This window comes from Sphaeramia orbicularis, chromosome 9 (assembly GCF_902148855.1).
Source record: "Sphaeramia orbicularis chromosome 9, fSphaOr1.1, whole genome shotgun sequence".
In the NCBI taxonomy this organism is placed as follows: Eukaryota; Metazoa; Chordata; class Actinopteri; order Kurtiformes; family Apogonidae; genus Sphaeramia; species Sphaeramia orbicularis.
Window position 1 is genome coordinate 50,401,800 of NC_043965.1, and position 16,567 is coordinate 50,418,366.

The following is a 16,567-nucleotide window of genomic DNA, read 5'->3' on the forward strand; positions in this document are numbered from 1 at the left end:
ACCAAACCATATTTGCACTATCCTTTTTAAACACTTTTTTATTCAAATTTATATGACTGCTCTTACGTGTATGTGCATGTTGTGTGTATGTTTCATGCTGCTGATAACACTGTGAATTTCCCCATTGTGGGATCAATAAAGGAATATCTTATCTCTTATCTTAACATCGTTACTGTTCTGAAAATGTCACACATTTGCTCCATAGCAATATCAGCACGATCAGTTTCTTGCTGATAAATAAAACAATCCTGAAGTGAGATGATACTTTAATTTCTGAATCTGTCATACTTGACAGCCACTTGTGACCACCAATTTTTCAGATTTGGGTTTCATAGTCATTGGTCATTCCTTTTTCTTATCAGACCAGTTCAGTCTGATGGCAACATTTCAGCAATTTAAAACACCCGAGGTAGTATCATTATGGGAAGAAAAACATGATTGTTGGTGAAGAATAAAGTATGTGGAAGAAGGTGCACAATTAATTGCTGTGATATGTCAATGAGTAGGTGTGTGTGTGAAATAGTACACTTATGCTCATGAGATGATGATTAAATGAGTGTGATAGGGTTAGGGGTCAAACTGATTTAGAAAAACCTTCCATTTCCAATAGCTTACATAAAACAAAACAAAAAAAGTATCAGCAGAAAATGCTCTCTGATGCTGCACATTTTGGAATTTTAGCCAAAAAATTATTAATCTCTGAAAGTGCGACTGTCCTGACTTGTAAAATTATCTTCTAAACTGACAAGTACTTAGCACCGTGCAAACATCTTATTCCACCTTTCGTTCTGTTTGTTTTTGCAGGGTTGAAATGACCATATGTATTTCACTTACCTATTAACAATGGAATAAAGATATAGAAACTACTGCCTAAAATTTCCAATTGCACATTCACATTGGAGTCATTAAACAGACACAAAAGTGGACAGACACACAGACAGACAGGGAACTGCTTGGTGTTTTAAAGTGCTCTTTATTACATTTTCTTTCACAAAACTCATGCCCAGCACAATGTATCAGGGCCAAAAAAAAAGAAGAAAAAAAAAAAAAAAAAAAAATCAATTCTATCCATCCATCCATCCAGGGAAGGAGTGTAATGTTTAATGATTAAAAAAATAGTAATTATATTCCATGATTATTGTAGAACATTTGCAATAAAAAAAACAACTTGTATTTGTATGACAATATAGGAGACTCGACCTTTGCTAACATTTTTTCCTACATTGGCCCTAATACCCAAACATACAAATATAAAAAATACACAAATTTTATAATTAAAAAAAGTACTGCGTATTGCATAGCACCAACTCAGAATGCACAATGCTCAGCAAGCAAAAATTAAATTATTAAATATGAAAGAGGAACATTATTTAATGGCTTCCCTTTGCATATTAAAAAGCACCAGGCAGTGTTTTAGAGATAACTATATACATTTGTATAAAAGGATTAGCTTACATTGAGCCTCACAAAAAATGTCCATGTACTTTACACACTGCTTGTACTATCCACTACATTTCAAAATATTAGATTCATTGGTAATTTTCACAACTGCTGTAATACAAAATAAATATCAGTTGCTGGTTTCTTCTATAGAGGGTGGCAAAATGGCGAAACATGCCACAACACTGCTGCCTTTGGAAAATTAAACTATGAAACTCAGAATAAAACAGCTACATGTCTAAATTAAAGTCAGGTGACATTTTATACACACTGAATAAACTGTGTTCTGGAATATAGAGAAAACATATAACCAATGCTGCTACACTTTACATGTTTATTGTAAAGACCTTAATAGTGAGTTAGCGGAAGCTGAGTGTTGGCAATAATACTCTTCTCCCAACTTTGGTAAAGCCACATGTGAAGTACATGGTTTAAATGATGTATAGTACAAACAAATATGAGATCAATTTTAAAACATCAACTGGAGACATTACACAACCAACTTTTTAATAATTAATAATTTAACAGAATGTTGGCAAAAAAAAAAAAAAAAAAAAGAAAAGAAAATTAACCCCAGACAGTGATATTAGTTACTGTCAATGTATTTTACCTGATAACTTTTAGCTTACCAGTACTAAATTAACTGGTTGTAAGCTAAAGGCTAATATTACACATTCATTAACAGTAAAAAAGTACAAAAATAAAAATAACAGAATATTAACTAAAAAGTGACTCTGGACACCTGCATTAGTTATTGTATATGTATTTTGCCTTGTTACCCCTTAGCATACCCCTAATAAGCTATCTTAACAGCTAACATCACACAAACATTTTCAACAGTAATTAACTGAAACTAATGGAATATTATCAAAGTGACAGGAAAATTGCTGTGCATGTATTCTGCCTGTTAGCTGTCAGATTACATGTACTAGACTAATAATAGCTAACATAACACAATCATTTTTAAGTTTTATGTAAAAATGTAACAAAATGCAAGCTCAAAAGTAATAGCACCCTGCCCTTAGTTACTGTGTATGTATTTCATCTCTTATCAATTACCTTACAACTGGTACTAAGCTAGGTGCTAACATTAAACAATATTTTTAACAGGAATTAGCTTAAGTAAAACTTAACAGCATGTTAGCAAAAAAAAAAAAGCAGCTCTGGACATTGATAACTGCTACTGTGTATTTTGCCTGTTAGCCATTAGTGTGCTACTAGTAGTAAGCTAATGGCTAAGTTACGCAATAATTTTAAAAAGTAATCATGTAAGAATTTTCACAGAATGTTAGCTGAAAGGTATTAGTTAGTGTGTGTATGCCTGTTAATCATTAGCTTGGTGGTAGCGAGCTAATAGCTACCAGTGAGCTCAGTAGGTCACAAACGGATGCTTATGCAAAGGCTAAGTATGTAGCATGAGCGTTATATTGGCATTGTGAAGGTAATTTACAGCTACATTATAAACCAAGGCGGTGTGTATTTCTTTGTAATAACATAACAGATTAGTTAACCTTTTCCCATTTCAGATTTCATTCAAGCTAAACACTGACAGTGGGTGTAACTGCACCACAGATAAAAAAAAAAAAAAAGAGAGAGATAAGAAATATGCTTCCATAATATGAGCAATAAAAAAACCCAGGAATTTAAATGAGCTAGTTTTGAGTTTTGTAAATTAATATTAGATTTCAAAATCCCCGTATGTCGACTCAGATGATGATCAGTCTTTATTTAAGTTCTGCCCAAATGGTGAAGCTTGTTTATACAGATCTAAGGGCATAGTTGTGTCCTACTTCCTGTGTCTCTTTTTTAGCTGTCATCTGCTTTGAGTTCCACCGACTGCAGACACCAGGTGCATTCTGTCCTATTGCCTTTACCTCTTATGACAAACAGCTCACAGACATCCTTCTGTTGCAACCACTCATGCACATCATGTTGAACAGCATGTAAGCTCAAAGTGTAGGATTTCTGAAGATTAAAAACTAAAACATAAACCAAAACTCAAAGGCATGACTGTTGCTTTTGCAGTGCCAAAGGTTGCCGTGTGCTGGTATTCCTTATCTGAGAGAGCATAATTGGCTTAAAGACAAAAGTGACATCAGTGGGAGACGATGCGCTGGGTGTGGGCTGGGTTTAGCTTGCCAGTATCTGTGTAACTCACTACTGTTTAAAATTTGCTTATCACTTCTACGACATTGCAAAGTGTTTGACAAGGGAAAATAATGACACGTTTGTTGCGTTCCTGGTTATGCAATTTAGAGACTTTCCCGCACATTACCATGAGTGTGCAGTTAATGACTAACAAAGCCTGCAGCATTCAGTCAAATGATGTTGCATACCGTTAAAAGTGCTGTTGGACTCAAATTTGCTAAAATGTGCCATTTTCCACTCCACGATTGTTTTACACTTCAATCTGTGACATTATTTACTCAATTTGCTTTCACTCCTCTGTGAGGTAATTTATGCCCTAATGTACTCAATTACTTCGGTTGAGCTGAAATGATTAATCAACTTGAATCGATTATTCGCTTACAATTTTCCTGAATGACAGCTTTGTTTCCTTAATTCCGCTGTTGTTAAATATTGGTTCCACTCTTGAGTTTCACACGGACATTTATTGTGATGCACATGACACCAGGATCGCCACAAACATGGAATGCAGAAAATGTCTGTATGTTCACTCTTCATCATTGTAGCCATCACCTACTCCTTTAAACTTCTAAGTTTTCACACAATTAAAAATATCTAGCTTTTTTGTTTTTAAAGCTCTGTTAGTTACATCTTAGGTTGTTGGTAAATTAGTAAGTTGGATACAAATTTGTTGAAGTCTGCAGTGCACATATTGTTTGTAGATGTCGTTTGACTTATTCAATTTTCAATTTTATTTGTAGAGCCCTATATCACAAGGTTGCCTCACAGGGCTTTACAGAATTAAGCCCTGTGAGGGCTTAATTCTGTATTAATGTTTACATATTTATATACTGTATACTTTAATATTGTTGTTTTTTCTATATAAATATTTTTACCCCACCCCCCTGAAAGTGAGGCAAGTGGTATTGTTTTTGGTTCTGTTTGTTTGTTACCAAATTGGGTTCATAGATTGCCAGTGACCCAGAATAGATCTGATTTCATTTTGGGAACAGTAAATGAAAGTTCAAATTTTGTATGAATTTTTAAAATCCTTTTTCCCCCATTTACTTATAATATATATATATATACTTATAAAATCACATTTTTTTCTATTTTTCTTGCCTATTCAAACAATTGTTCAATCAAAGACATTAATCAACAGAAAAATCAATAACAAAAATAAGCAACAGCTACAGCTCTATACTTCAGCTTCCCCATGCTGTCAGCATTACACTCATCCACGCTGCTCTTTCTTTCAACATTACTTCCATCATGTGTATTCTCATCTCCTTTCTTCTAAAATGTTGTCCTATAGGGTTTTACAGGCTTTACCACTAACATTAAAAGATGGGGGAAAAATCATTTATACGTTGATCAATTCACAGAAATGACCATTTCCAGTAACAGCTTCCAAATGTTTCTTTCAAGTGTGACTGCTTATTGGATGTGAGGAATTTCCTGGATAAAGTTTGGTGGACATGGCCATGTTAACAGCAACCTGAATGCTAGGAATCCAACAACAATAACACAACAAAGCAAAATCATGAATGCCAACATCAATGCTCGACCCCCCCCCACCCCCCCATACTTTCATTTTCAACCCCAAGAAATACAACTTTTTCCTAGGCTAAGACTCATTACTATGTACATTGATGGTAAAATAAATCAGCTAGCCCCTTATAATGTCACTGATTTCTGTAAATTGGGGTTAGAGTCTTTGAAATTAACCATTAGTCCAAGATGATGTGTTTCCCTTTTTTGTTTTATCAGCTACTAAAAACACAACATATATGAGCAGCAGGAATAATTGAATAAAATCTTTCACACCAAACTACAAATCATGACAAATGATGAAAACTGCAGATGTTACAGATATTTTAACTGTTGTTGGGAAAACATGTGCAGAGTGATGAATAATAATTTAATCTCCATCAAGATACTGGTATGTTTCTGTGAGCTGTTTGAAATGAGATGTTAAAAATAGTGCAGCTTTTAACATTAAAGAGATAAAGCAAACCTATGGTAGAGCAACTGAACTATTAGCTTCTTACAGTGCAGTCATCTTCAGTGGATTTAAACTTTTCATGAGGCCTAGCAGTGACAGGGAACCGCAAAACTACACTGGTAGCTTTTCTTAGATTTACATAAAGTGAAACGTGCATTCCTTACTGTCCGAACAGACTACGACTGCAGATGAACACTAAAGAAGACTTCTTGTTCATTCAGCCGTTGCGTGATATGCTTAGGGTGAGAAACTTCCACCCGTAGGATGGTGCCAGCTTCCAGGGAAAATACGCCGGATGTAAACAAAGATTTTATACAACCTTTTGTGCAACACATGGTATCATAAGTTTCCAGGAGAGACTTAAAGTCGGGATATTGAACTTTAAACCGAAACACCGTCAGGTGCAGCTGATTTCCATCACACGTGCCATTGATGTTCTCCATGGTGATCTGCAGGGCAATGCTGTAGTATCCTTTTCTGAGCACTGTAAGGTTCCCGCCAGAGTAATTGAATCCTTGGCAGTGGGCATTACCCAACGTTGTCTCCCATTTGAGATATCTTCCGTTACTGGTACCGTCTGCAGGTGCTAAGCATTAAAAGAGAGACACAGACAAAGTTATGACAGACTCTGCTTTTAAGAAGGTAGTTTATAGAAAGTTAAGAGTGGTACAACATCACAAACTACAATAAAAGAATCTAACAAGTAAACTGACAATAGTAAAAGAGACCACTTATTTGGCTACAACGATCTGATGGGCAGCAGGTCAAAGGTTACATACACACTATATGGACAAAAGTATGTGGACATGTTGAATTCAGGTGTTCCTTTTCTAATGGGTCTGGGATACAAAACAATAATGACTAATGTCATATTATAGTTTTATACTGGGATAAATATCATTGCATTGGTTAGTTTTGTTTCATATCAATATTACAGTATTGATATATAGGCTATATCTCAAATCATCATGAACAGGACATCTTACAACTGTAGACATGATGTGTCCAAATACTTTTGTCCATATAGTTTAGAAACATCAATATTTTACTTAACGTTTAGGTTAGGTTAGGTTAGGTTAGGTTAGGTTAGATTAGGTTAGGTTTAGGTTAGGTTAGTTGTGGTAGAAAATTATTATTTACAGTCAGAGCACGAAAAATATTTTACAAATTTAGAGGTAGAGCACTTAAAATCATAGTCATGAATTAAACAAAAATAAAATCAATGTTGAGAGAAATTAATGGTATGACACATTTTAGAAGAAAATAAAAATTTAAACAAGACCAACCAATGCAATGCAATGATATTTATCCCAATATAAAACTATATTATGACTTTGTCATTATTGTTTTGTATCCCACACCCCTGTTAGAAAAGAAGCACTTGAATTCATTGTGTCCCAATATTTTTGTCCATATAGTGTATATCAGATTCTTATCAAAGTTAGGTTGATGTACAGTATTAACCACAGAAGCTGCCCCAGTGGTTCAGAATAATGCACCATTTCAATAGCAACACCTCTCTTTACTAACATTCTATCTGTAAGTAGACCTCTAACCTCTTATTTCAAAGACGCTCGGGTGCGTATCATCCTAACAGAGCACTTCGCTCTCAGAATGCAGGTCTACTGGTAGTTCCCAGGGTCTCTAAAAGTACAACAGGAGCTAGAGCCTTTAGTTACCAAGCTCCTGTCTTATGTAATCAGCTTCCAGCTAATATTAAAGAGGCCGACACAGTCTCTACATTTAAGATCAGACTGAAAACGCTCCTCTTTGGAAAGGCTTATGGTCAGACTAGTTAAAAACAGACTGAACCCCACAGTTCAGTCTAAGCTGCCCTAGCAGCAATAATACTGTGGAAAGTACAGTGCACTGAGTCCTATCATCTGTTTCACTATTAATGAGCTACAATATTTAGTTTACTTAGTCTGTTCACCGCTATTCACCCTGTGTCCCTTTTCCCCACTCCCTCTGGGGGAGTGGCTACTGTTTCAGTCAATGTGGTTTCAATTCAACAATTTCTGTAAAGCCCTGTGAGGTGACTTTGTTGTGATATTGGGCTCTGTAAATAAAATTGAATTGAACTGAACTGCCAGCTTTTCATTCTGTTTTGTAGCTGCCTATAATGTGCAGTAATATCTTAAAATATGAATGGTATGAACAAGCCCGGATTAACCATATGGGCAACTGGGCAATTGCCCAGGGGCCCGCAACCTCTGAAGGGCCCTGGGTAGCTCGGGCATAATGAAAATATCTGGTTATCTTTTGCTTATAAATGAAACTGTCCGCTGCCCGGAGCCATTGCACTGCACAGAAACCCTGCTCCTGCTGTCTGTGACCATGAGCTGAGACCCTCTCCTCATTGGTCAGTCCAAAAAGCTAATCAGCGGTGACGCAAATCAACGTGCGTGCACTGAGCGGGATGTGAGACGTCAAGAACTACATGACATACGTATGCGAATCAAAACATTGCAAACATGGAGAAGCAGCTAAGTGGGAGCGCCAAACGAAAATTAAAAGTCCAGAAAAATGCCAGTATAAGATGTGCCAAATAAAATCAGGAATGTGAAATTTAAACATGCACTTCCCCGTCATTTAGAATACAAATTTTGTATTGGTCAGATAAGTATTTCTTTGAGAGAAATTGACGGTTTTCCAGATGTTTATAGTATTTAGTATACGTAGTATTTAGTATTAAAATGTTTAACCCTTGCCTTGACATGCCTTGAATTGTGATGTGTTTTCTGTTTAAAAGTTAAACTGGGACCAAAATGTTTATTTTAGCAGATTATATTGCATTATATTTCTTTTTCCCTTGTGGTGGCTCCATGAAAATGTTGAGATATGTTTATTGTTGAGAGAAAGCAGATTTCAAGATGTTTATATTGCACTTACTTTAACTCTCTTGTTGAATTCTGAGGTGACAAGGGGATTTCTGTTTAAAATTCACATCTGATTCTATCAGATTATGTTTGTGTTTAGTCTGTGGGCTTTTTCTGATGATTCAATACATTTGTGTTGGCAAAAAGTGTTCTTAAATAAATACTGGACACTTTGGAAATGGTTTCTTATTTATTTTTTGTGAAAATGGAAGACACTTCCCTCTCTTTCTAATGTAGTGGATCAATTTTAGATTATACTGATGCTAATGTGTTTTGTTTTCATATCATCATATGCAAGTGAGTGGTCTTGACAAGAGGCTATCGTGGTGCACTTGTAGTTCTACGAGCATTTACACATTTGTACATCAAAATTCATTTGATGATAGTTAGATATTGAAGTATGGGGTATATTTACATATATTCCAGGAATTTATTCTGTATTTTGCCAGATTATAGGGATCCTGGGGTTGTGATGATGGGGCCCTTGAATATTGTTGCCCAGGGTACAATGAAGTGTTAATCTGGCCCTGGGTATGAGGGATGAGGATTTACTACAGCTGCACTTCTGGTGTTTATCAAAACAGTGATGCAAGTTCTGTTGTTTATAGAAGCTGTCACTGCCAATAAGGAGAGAAAACACAGGCTATCCAGACAGGATTTACAGCTGATAGTAAATCATCACTATATACCATGATATCTGGAGATCTAACAAACTGACAATCTCAATCTATTTCTGCTACACTCTAAAATGGTTTAGCCTCATCTAGGGCTGCATGATTTGGGCCAAAAATAAAGTCCTGAGTTTTTCCTCTAAAAATTTTCAATTTCAATTTGGGTTGGTGGTGGCGTTTTAGTCAGCATGTCATTTTCGTATGCAACGTACTGCTCTCACTCTGGCGTGTGATGAAGCTTGAGGTGCTGAAATAAGTTGGCTGTGCTGCTGTCTGACAGATACCGCCTTCAGGCAGATGTTGCAGCAAGCAATGGTGTGGCCTTCATCAGAAACTTTGAAGCAATACCAATTCCACATAACCGACTTGTTCTTGCTATTTTTAGCCACAAACTTCTCACTTCTCTGGCATTTTTGTACAGATGTGTGGAGACCAAAGACTGTGGAGACCACTGTCACAGTTAGGAGGAGGAGCCTACGAGAGCCAAGAGGCGCGCGGCCTAGAGACACGAGAGAGATGAAATTCAATTTGACGATTACCCTTTTTTAAACATCGTCCTAATTAATAATCCAATTTTGATTTAAAATCGTGCAGCCCTAGTCTTATCATGAATCTTTGGTCTAAACCGGACTTTAAAGGGTCAGTGTTACAGATTAGCCCATACTGAGTCTCTGTGGAATTTGTTTCAAGGTTTGTTTAACTGGTTGTTTGTTTATGTTTGGTAACCTCATTTCTAAACTAACAATATCTAGTGTCGGAAGGAAGGACCATCAGGATGTTTGCAGAAAAACCAACCTTAGATTTGGACATAGATAATAGTGTATCATGGATGTAACCAGTGCAGATAATCATAAGATTTTAAATGAAGTTATCGAACATGGAGAAAAAACATATAATAAATATTAGGGATGCACCGATACCACTTTCTTCCAGACCGAGTACAAGTACTTACATTTGAGTATTTGCTGATACTGAGTACCGATACGAGTACTTAATAATCCCATTCCAGTTCTTAGTTCCTTTTGTAAATGTGCTTTATTGTCGTTGTCATTAGTCTGACTGGAACAAGGTGCTGCTACTGACATTTAATGTGTTAGAATGAGCGTTTCTCAATTAATCCACCAGGGGGCACCGTTCTTAATTAACCATACTGGACAAATACCGCGAAGAAGGGTAAAGTTTTTTGAGAAGAAGAAAGTCAGTAATAACAAACATGGAGACGACAGAGGCAACACTAATGTGATACTAATATTGCAGCGTTTTCACTGGTAAGGTTTAAAAGCGAAGCTTCAGCAGGAAGAGAAAAGATAAATGAGCGATAAGTTTGGTTTTCACTTCCACTGGTGGCGGTCTGCACTGGTCCGTACCGCCGGCCCAGCCCTGGGTAGCTGTCATAAATATGTCAGTAGTTTTTCTCTAACTCACACAGTGGCTCTTTGAACAGATCCTCTACCTCCACAGTTCCCACTGGTATTCTCCATCTGGGTACGCATCAGCAAGCACCTGGAAAACGGATTGAATGTACGCAGAGGACGGACAGAACGCTCCGTCCATATCTGTCTGTATTTAACGTTACTTGCAGTCAGCGTTACTTTTATCACCATCATTTATTTTGAAAAATCTCCACACTCCTCACACTCCACACACATTATTCCTCCTCCTCGTACCTGCTGCACTGAACTGTGAATGTCACATGGCTGTAAGTGGTATCGGTGCATTTGTATCGGATTACTTTTACGAGTACGAATATGAGTACACACACAGAGTATCAGAGCCGATGCCCGATAATGGTATCGGATCGGTGCATCCCTAATAAATATTGTCACTGTTACAGGACCAATGAAAATCAGTTTAGCAGCTCTGTTTAGCAGCAGATTCTTAATGTATGGTTGTATCATACGTGAAGCTTGTGTTGAGTCAGGACTTTGTTGATGCAATGCTCACCCTCCCTCAGTACAATACTCATAACTCAGGTACCTTGTTTTTAATTTTACCTTGTATATATCCTTTATATGTTGTATATTTCTTCTATACATGGTATAGAGTTGGGCTTTTGTAAATTTTCAGTATTTTCTTTGTTTGTGTATTGCCACTTGTGTGGATAACATTGTACCCACCATACAAGTCAGGAAGTTTCCTGACCAGAAGCCCTGGATAAATAGACAGGTACATCATATGCTATGTGCTTGCTCTGCTACATTTACTTCTGGCTATGAGACTGAGTACAAAGCTGCAAAGTACAGACTGAGAAAGGCCATTACAGCTGCCAAGAGACAGTACAGGTAGAAGCTGGATAGTTTCTATTCCACTGCTGAATCCAGGCGCATGTGGCAGGGCTTGGACCGCATCACGGACTACAGGAGCAGCTCCAGTACCATCAGTGCCACAGACAGCCTGCCTGACGACCTCAACACATTCTACACCCACTTCAAGACCTCCACCCCCCACACAGAGAGGAGGCTAACAGACACCAGGACCACCAAGGACAGGAGGTGGAGAGGGTGAGCAGCTTCAAATATCTGGGGGTCCACATCAGTGAGGACTTCACCTGGACACTAAACACCTCACAGCTGTTGAAGAAAACTCAGCAGCAGCTGTACTTCCTGAGGAGGCTGAGGGGGTTTGGCATGTTGCCAAAAATCCTCAACAACTTCTACAGCTGCGTTGTTGAGTCCATCTTGAATGGCTGCATCACTGTGTTACAGCAGTACCACCATCATAGACCACAAACGCCTGCAAAGAGTGGTGAAGACTGCGTCCAAGATCACCAGGACTCCCCTGCCCTCTCTGTTGAGCATCTACCGATGCAGAGTCCACAGGAGGGCTGCCTCCGTCATCAAAGACCCCACCCATCCCCAACACAGAGTGTTCACTTTCCTCCCCTCAGGCTGGAGATTCAGCAGTCTGAAGTGCAGAACATCCAGACTCAGGAGCTCTTTCTTTCCCTCTGCCATCAGGCTCCTTAGCTGATAGGAGTCCACAACAGCCATATTGACTGTTTACAGTGTTTACACTTCAACTGTGATACTGTTTATGCACCTTATATACATATATTTACACCATACTGATTCTCTCTGACACTTTTGCGCTGTATATATCATACTGGTTATCATATATCATACTGCTATCTCTGACTGCTCATACTGTTTATCTCTGACAATTTTGCACATTAACATCTCACTTATCCCAGGCAGTTTTGCACATGCTGTATACTATTTACCTCTGACAATTTGCACAATTACCAGAAGCTGCACATTATGTAAATATATATTTTTCTCTTAGTAAGAGTACTTTATAATATTTTTATGCTCTTCGTCTCCTGCATGCCATTTTTTAAATGCCACTTTGCTTTGGTTGTGTAACTTCCTGGTTAAATTATTCTAACTTTTTTATGCTTAAAATTTTATACTTATCTTAAACTCTTGTGGCATTCAGTGTGGACAGCAAAGATACAGGGAAACCTGTTTCTTTACTGTACACATGACAATAAATGCTTTGAATCTTGAATATTGTAAGTGTTTTTCAGCATATATTTTCAGTATAATTTCTGTGTGATAGTTTTAATAAATAGTCTAATCTTTTTGCACTTTAATGTAACATACTGAACTCTGCATTTATATTGGGTTTGTTACAACATTAGTGTTGCTGTAGCCCTAGAATCACTTGGTATTCTTCTTTCTCTCTATCTTTTCTAATTCAGCTTGCAACGGCTTTCTTAAACCCTGCAGTCATAGTGAGTCACAGTAAAATGAATCACTTCTACTAGCAGTCCCCTCTTGGGAATTCCTCCTGGAAACCTCCCATTTCAACTATTTCTTCACTACAACAAAGAAACAAGACGCAGCGCATTCTAATCAAAGTTCCGAAACTAAATCCAGACCACAGGTCTACATGAAAATATGAGGTTCTTTTAAACACCTGGCAGATGAATTACTGACAGTTTGACATTCCTGAATATGTTTGTGATGTGCATGAGTTAACCTTTAAGATAAGCACAAGAAAGTCCCAGGTGACCCTCATATCTGTCACACTCAAATAACAATGACTAAAGAGATCTGCCGCCTCCTGTGTAATAATATACACACACCTTCATAACCAGTGAAGTCAATAATAACAGTAAAAACATCATCTTAACAGTTTCTTACCTGTTAGAAACGCGCTTGGATGCACTGGTTGCTGTTGTGTCTCACTCACTGTTGAACACATCAAGTAGTAATGAATTTTAAAAAGATCAACTTATGTTTTTTTCTTGTTTGGAAATCAGTGCAGATAATTTAAGAAGATATTTACCGAGTAAAGCCTTTCCAGGTGGCATTACCTGTAGAAAAAAAAAAGAATTTTAGAAACATGGTTTTAACAAAAATATTATATAAGCACACCATACTGCATGATGTATGCCTACTTTAAAGGGGTCATATTTTGCTAAACCCACTTTTATTAGTCTTTGGTTCATTTATTTGTGTATTTGGACCCTAATAGTTCATGAAGTTTGAATTTGAACCCTCCAGGTGCTGCAAAGCTATCTAGATATTAATTTTGGCAAAAATCGAGTGGATTTCTACAACCCCTTTTAATTCCTGCTTAATTTGTTACGTCTATAGCTAGTTACGTCACGACATTTACACATATAAGGTCAAGACTTCCAACGAACATTTCTCCAAGTAGGACATCATTGTTCATCAGCAGCAGCGGTTGAAGTCCACACTGAAAATATGTCCAAACTTTGAGCAAATTTCCTAAAATTTTCAGTTGTTGGTTGAACGGGACAGGGCAGTACAGCCAACAACGTGGAGGGGGTGGGGCCTGAAGTGGCTCATGTGCATTTAAAGGGCCAGCGCTCACAACAACATTTCTGGTGTCATTACTTAGAAATAGGGTTGAAGATGGACCTGTGGAGTTGAATTTATGAAGAATTCAGACCCAGGCATAGCATTTATAGTTTATGGAGATGACAGGGAAATGTTTGAAAATGCATAATTCCATTAAAAAAAGCTAAATATCACTCCTTTAAGGGTCTATTTTAACTATGTTTTGCATTTTAATTCTGAAAAGTAAGAATCATTGTAGGGCGGCACTACATTGGCCAAAATTAAAATCCAGATTTTTTCCTCTAAAAACTCAAGTTTTGATTTCAATTTCTGGGTAGAACTACAAAGACAATGGAAGTCAGCAAGTCATTTTTGTGTGCAACCCACAAATGCAATGCACTGCTCCCATTCTGGCATGCGAAGATGTTTCAGGTGCTGAAATAAGTTGATTGTGCTGCTGTCTTTGAGGCCATACCAATTCCATACAAGTGACTTGCTCTTGCCATTTTTAGCCATGAACATCTCACTCTCCTTAGCAAACGCCATTTTTGTACTGGTATGTGGAGACCAAAGACTGTGAAGACCACTCTCAGAGTTAGGAGGAGGAGCCTATAGTAGCCTGGAGGCACACGGCCGACACAAGAGAGATGAAATTCGATTTGACGATTGCCCTTTTTTAAACACTGTCCTAATTAAATAATCCAATTTCAATTTAACATCGATTAATCATGCAGCGCTAAATCACTGTGTAGTACAATGATCTGCCAGTGTAATTATTATACACTGTTGCCCCCAAAAAGTTGAAATAATGTTATTTTCAGACGTATTCCTCTTTTTAGTCCTGTTTATCTACATAAGTAATCTCCTTTGACCAGGACCAGTGATTACATACCGAGTCCCAGTTACACTTTTCCATTGAGAATAAATTACATTGTCACAATCATTTCATGAGAAAAGGTAAAAATAATTCCATTCAAACTTTATGGATGACAATGTATATAAAATTACTGCTGAATTTATGTATATACTGCTTTTAACTGCTGTAGATGTTTAAGGGTAAGCTCATGTAAACTACTTTATATAGCATTTCAGCATTGTGACAATGCATTTTCAGGTTTTTTTTTTTTTTTTTTTTTAAAGGAGGAAAAGGTGGAAAGTAAACCCATGAAGTCAAACATTAGGAGATACATCAGTGAAGAGGAAGGGGTGAAAACTGTCATTTGAAAAGTAACTGTAGCATTCAGACGTGTGTAGTGGAGTAAAAAGGTCAATATTTGTCTCTGGAATGTATTGGAGTAGAAATATAAAGTCAAAAACACTCTCCAGGAACGTAGATCCTCTTTGTACTTGTACTTATACCACAGGTTAGGACTACTTTTCCCTTTACAAATATAATTTCTTAACGTAAAATACAGATAGGAGGGTAGTATCACGCCTGCAGACTAAAAATGTTCTGTAATTTCTCCCGTCGAAGAAGAAGTCTGCCGTTGTCAAGCAACGAAGAAGACGGCGTCGTTCCGCCACTGTCACCGCTGTATACAAAAAACAAAACAAACAAACAAACAAACAAACAAACAAAAAAACGCAGGTAAAACTCGCTCTGAAAATGTTGTGTTGTTAAAAGTTGAGCGAAACTTTTATTATGGCACTGTGCACGATTTCTCAGCATTTTTTGAGTTTGTCTTGTCAAGAAATCATAACATACAAGGGTTAGACACCTGTGGTGCCCTCACGTGCGCTGAAAATAATGTTTATGACGTATCCCAATTTTTGGATTTGGATAACTTAGTTATTGTATCTGGAAATAGAGTCCATCGTGACCTGGAATCTTGTATTTCAATTCATAAAATCTTATTAAGCACTGACAGTGTGTGATAGTTTTCTTTAATATCACCATATTTAACAATGTATCCACTAATGTATTCATGAAAACAGGTGTCGGTGCATGATTAAATAAACTGAAAATCCAAAAAAAAAACAAACAAAAAAACCCCCAAAAACACGTGTCTGTAAAGTTGTGCAGAAGTGGAATTAGTTCTTTAGTTTTACCTGGTTGTCCGGGAACTGAATCCGTCCTCCAAGCAGAACCGCAATCAGCAGTAAAGCCATGACTGACATCCCAAAGAACAATCCAAAGGCGTGGATCTGGGACATTCGGTGGATTCTGTGTGCGATCTGCCGGAGGATCGGAGTGGAGGGCTCCTGTCCCTGTAGTCCAGCCTCCTGATCGCAGAAGTTGCAGCTGTGTTCGTGCATGGTGGTGCGCAATTCCCATCCGATCAGACGCCGACTCTTATTTATCCTCATGAGGTCGCCCACGTTGTCAACCCGTGCACTGGCAGCGAGTCTCGATTTCAGAGTTTCACTCAGTGTCGCCACACTAACACGAGCTTCCTCTTTCTCACTTTTCCCTAACATGCGTTTCATCCTCATTATGATCCACACACACATGCCTCCTGGCGTTTGTTGTCTGTCAGTTGGGGGAGGGAACCTGAACGCGACCCAAAGAAATTGACTCATAAAACTTTCTATCCTAACCTTTTCACACCTTTAGGACTCTCGGGATTGACTGAGATTGTGCAGTGAAGGCAGGGCAGTGCCTCTGCAGTCAAACATTAACATGCACTGGCAGGTAGT

The 16,567-nt window shown here is 37.7% G+C and overlaps 1 protein-coding gene across 1 annotated transcript; it reads right to left on the bottom strand.

Annotated features, from left to right (window-relative positions):
- Positions 1-4,738: 4,738 nt before the first annotated feature.
- LOC115425486 (tumor necrosis factor ligand superfamily member 14) lies at positions 4,739-16,359 on the bottom strand. The gene is made up of 4 exons (XM_030143097.1): positions 15,980-16,359; positions 13,413-13,440; positions 13,268-13,315; positions 4,739-6,158 (listed from the first exon to the last, which is right to left on the bottom strand). Exons 1-4 carry the CDS (start codon positions 16,355-16,357, stop codon positions 5,749-5,751), a joined length of 864 nt encoding a protein of 287 aa, XP_029998957.1. The 5' UTR covers positions 16,358-16,359; the 3' UTR covers positions 4,739-5,748.
- Positions 16,360-16,567: the final 208 nt, after the last annotated feature.

What these genes read in the sequence shown, in the direction of transcription:
- LOC115425486 (XM_030143097.1), bottom strand. Translation starts at nt 16,357, where the DNA reads ATGAAACGCATGTTAGGGAAAAGTGAGAAAGAGGAAGCTCGTGTTAGT. An exon ending in ACCTGGAAAGGCTTTACTCG is followed by an intron (nt 13,316 to 13,412) that starts GTAAATATCTTC and finishes TGTGTTCAACAG; the next exon opens with TGAGTGAGACACAACAGCAA. An exon ending in TCCAAGCGCGTTTCTAACAG is followed by an intron (nt 6,159 to 13,267) that starts GTAAGAAACTGT and finishes TTTAATGCTTAG; the next exon opens with CACCTGCAGACGGTACCAGT.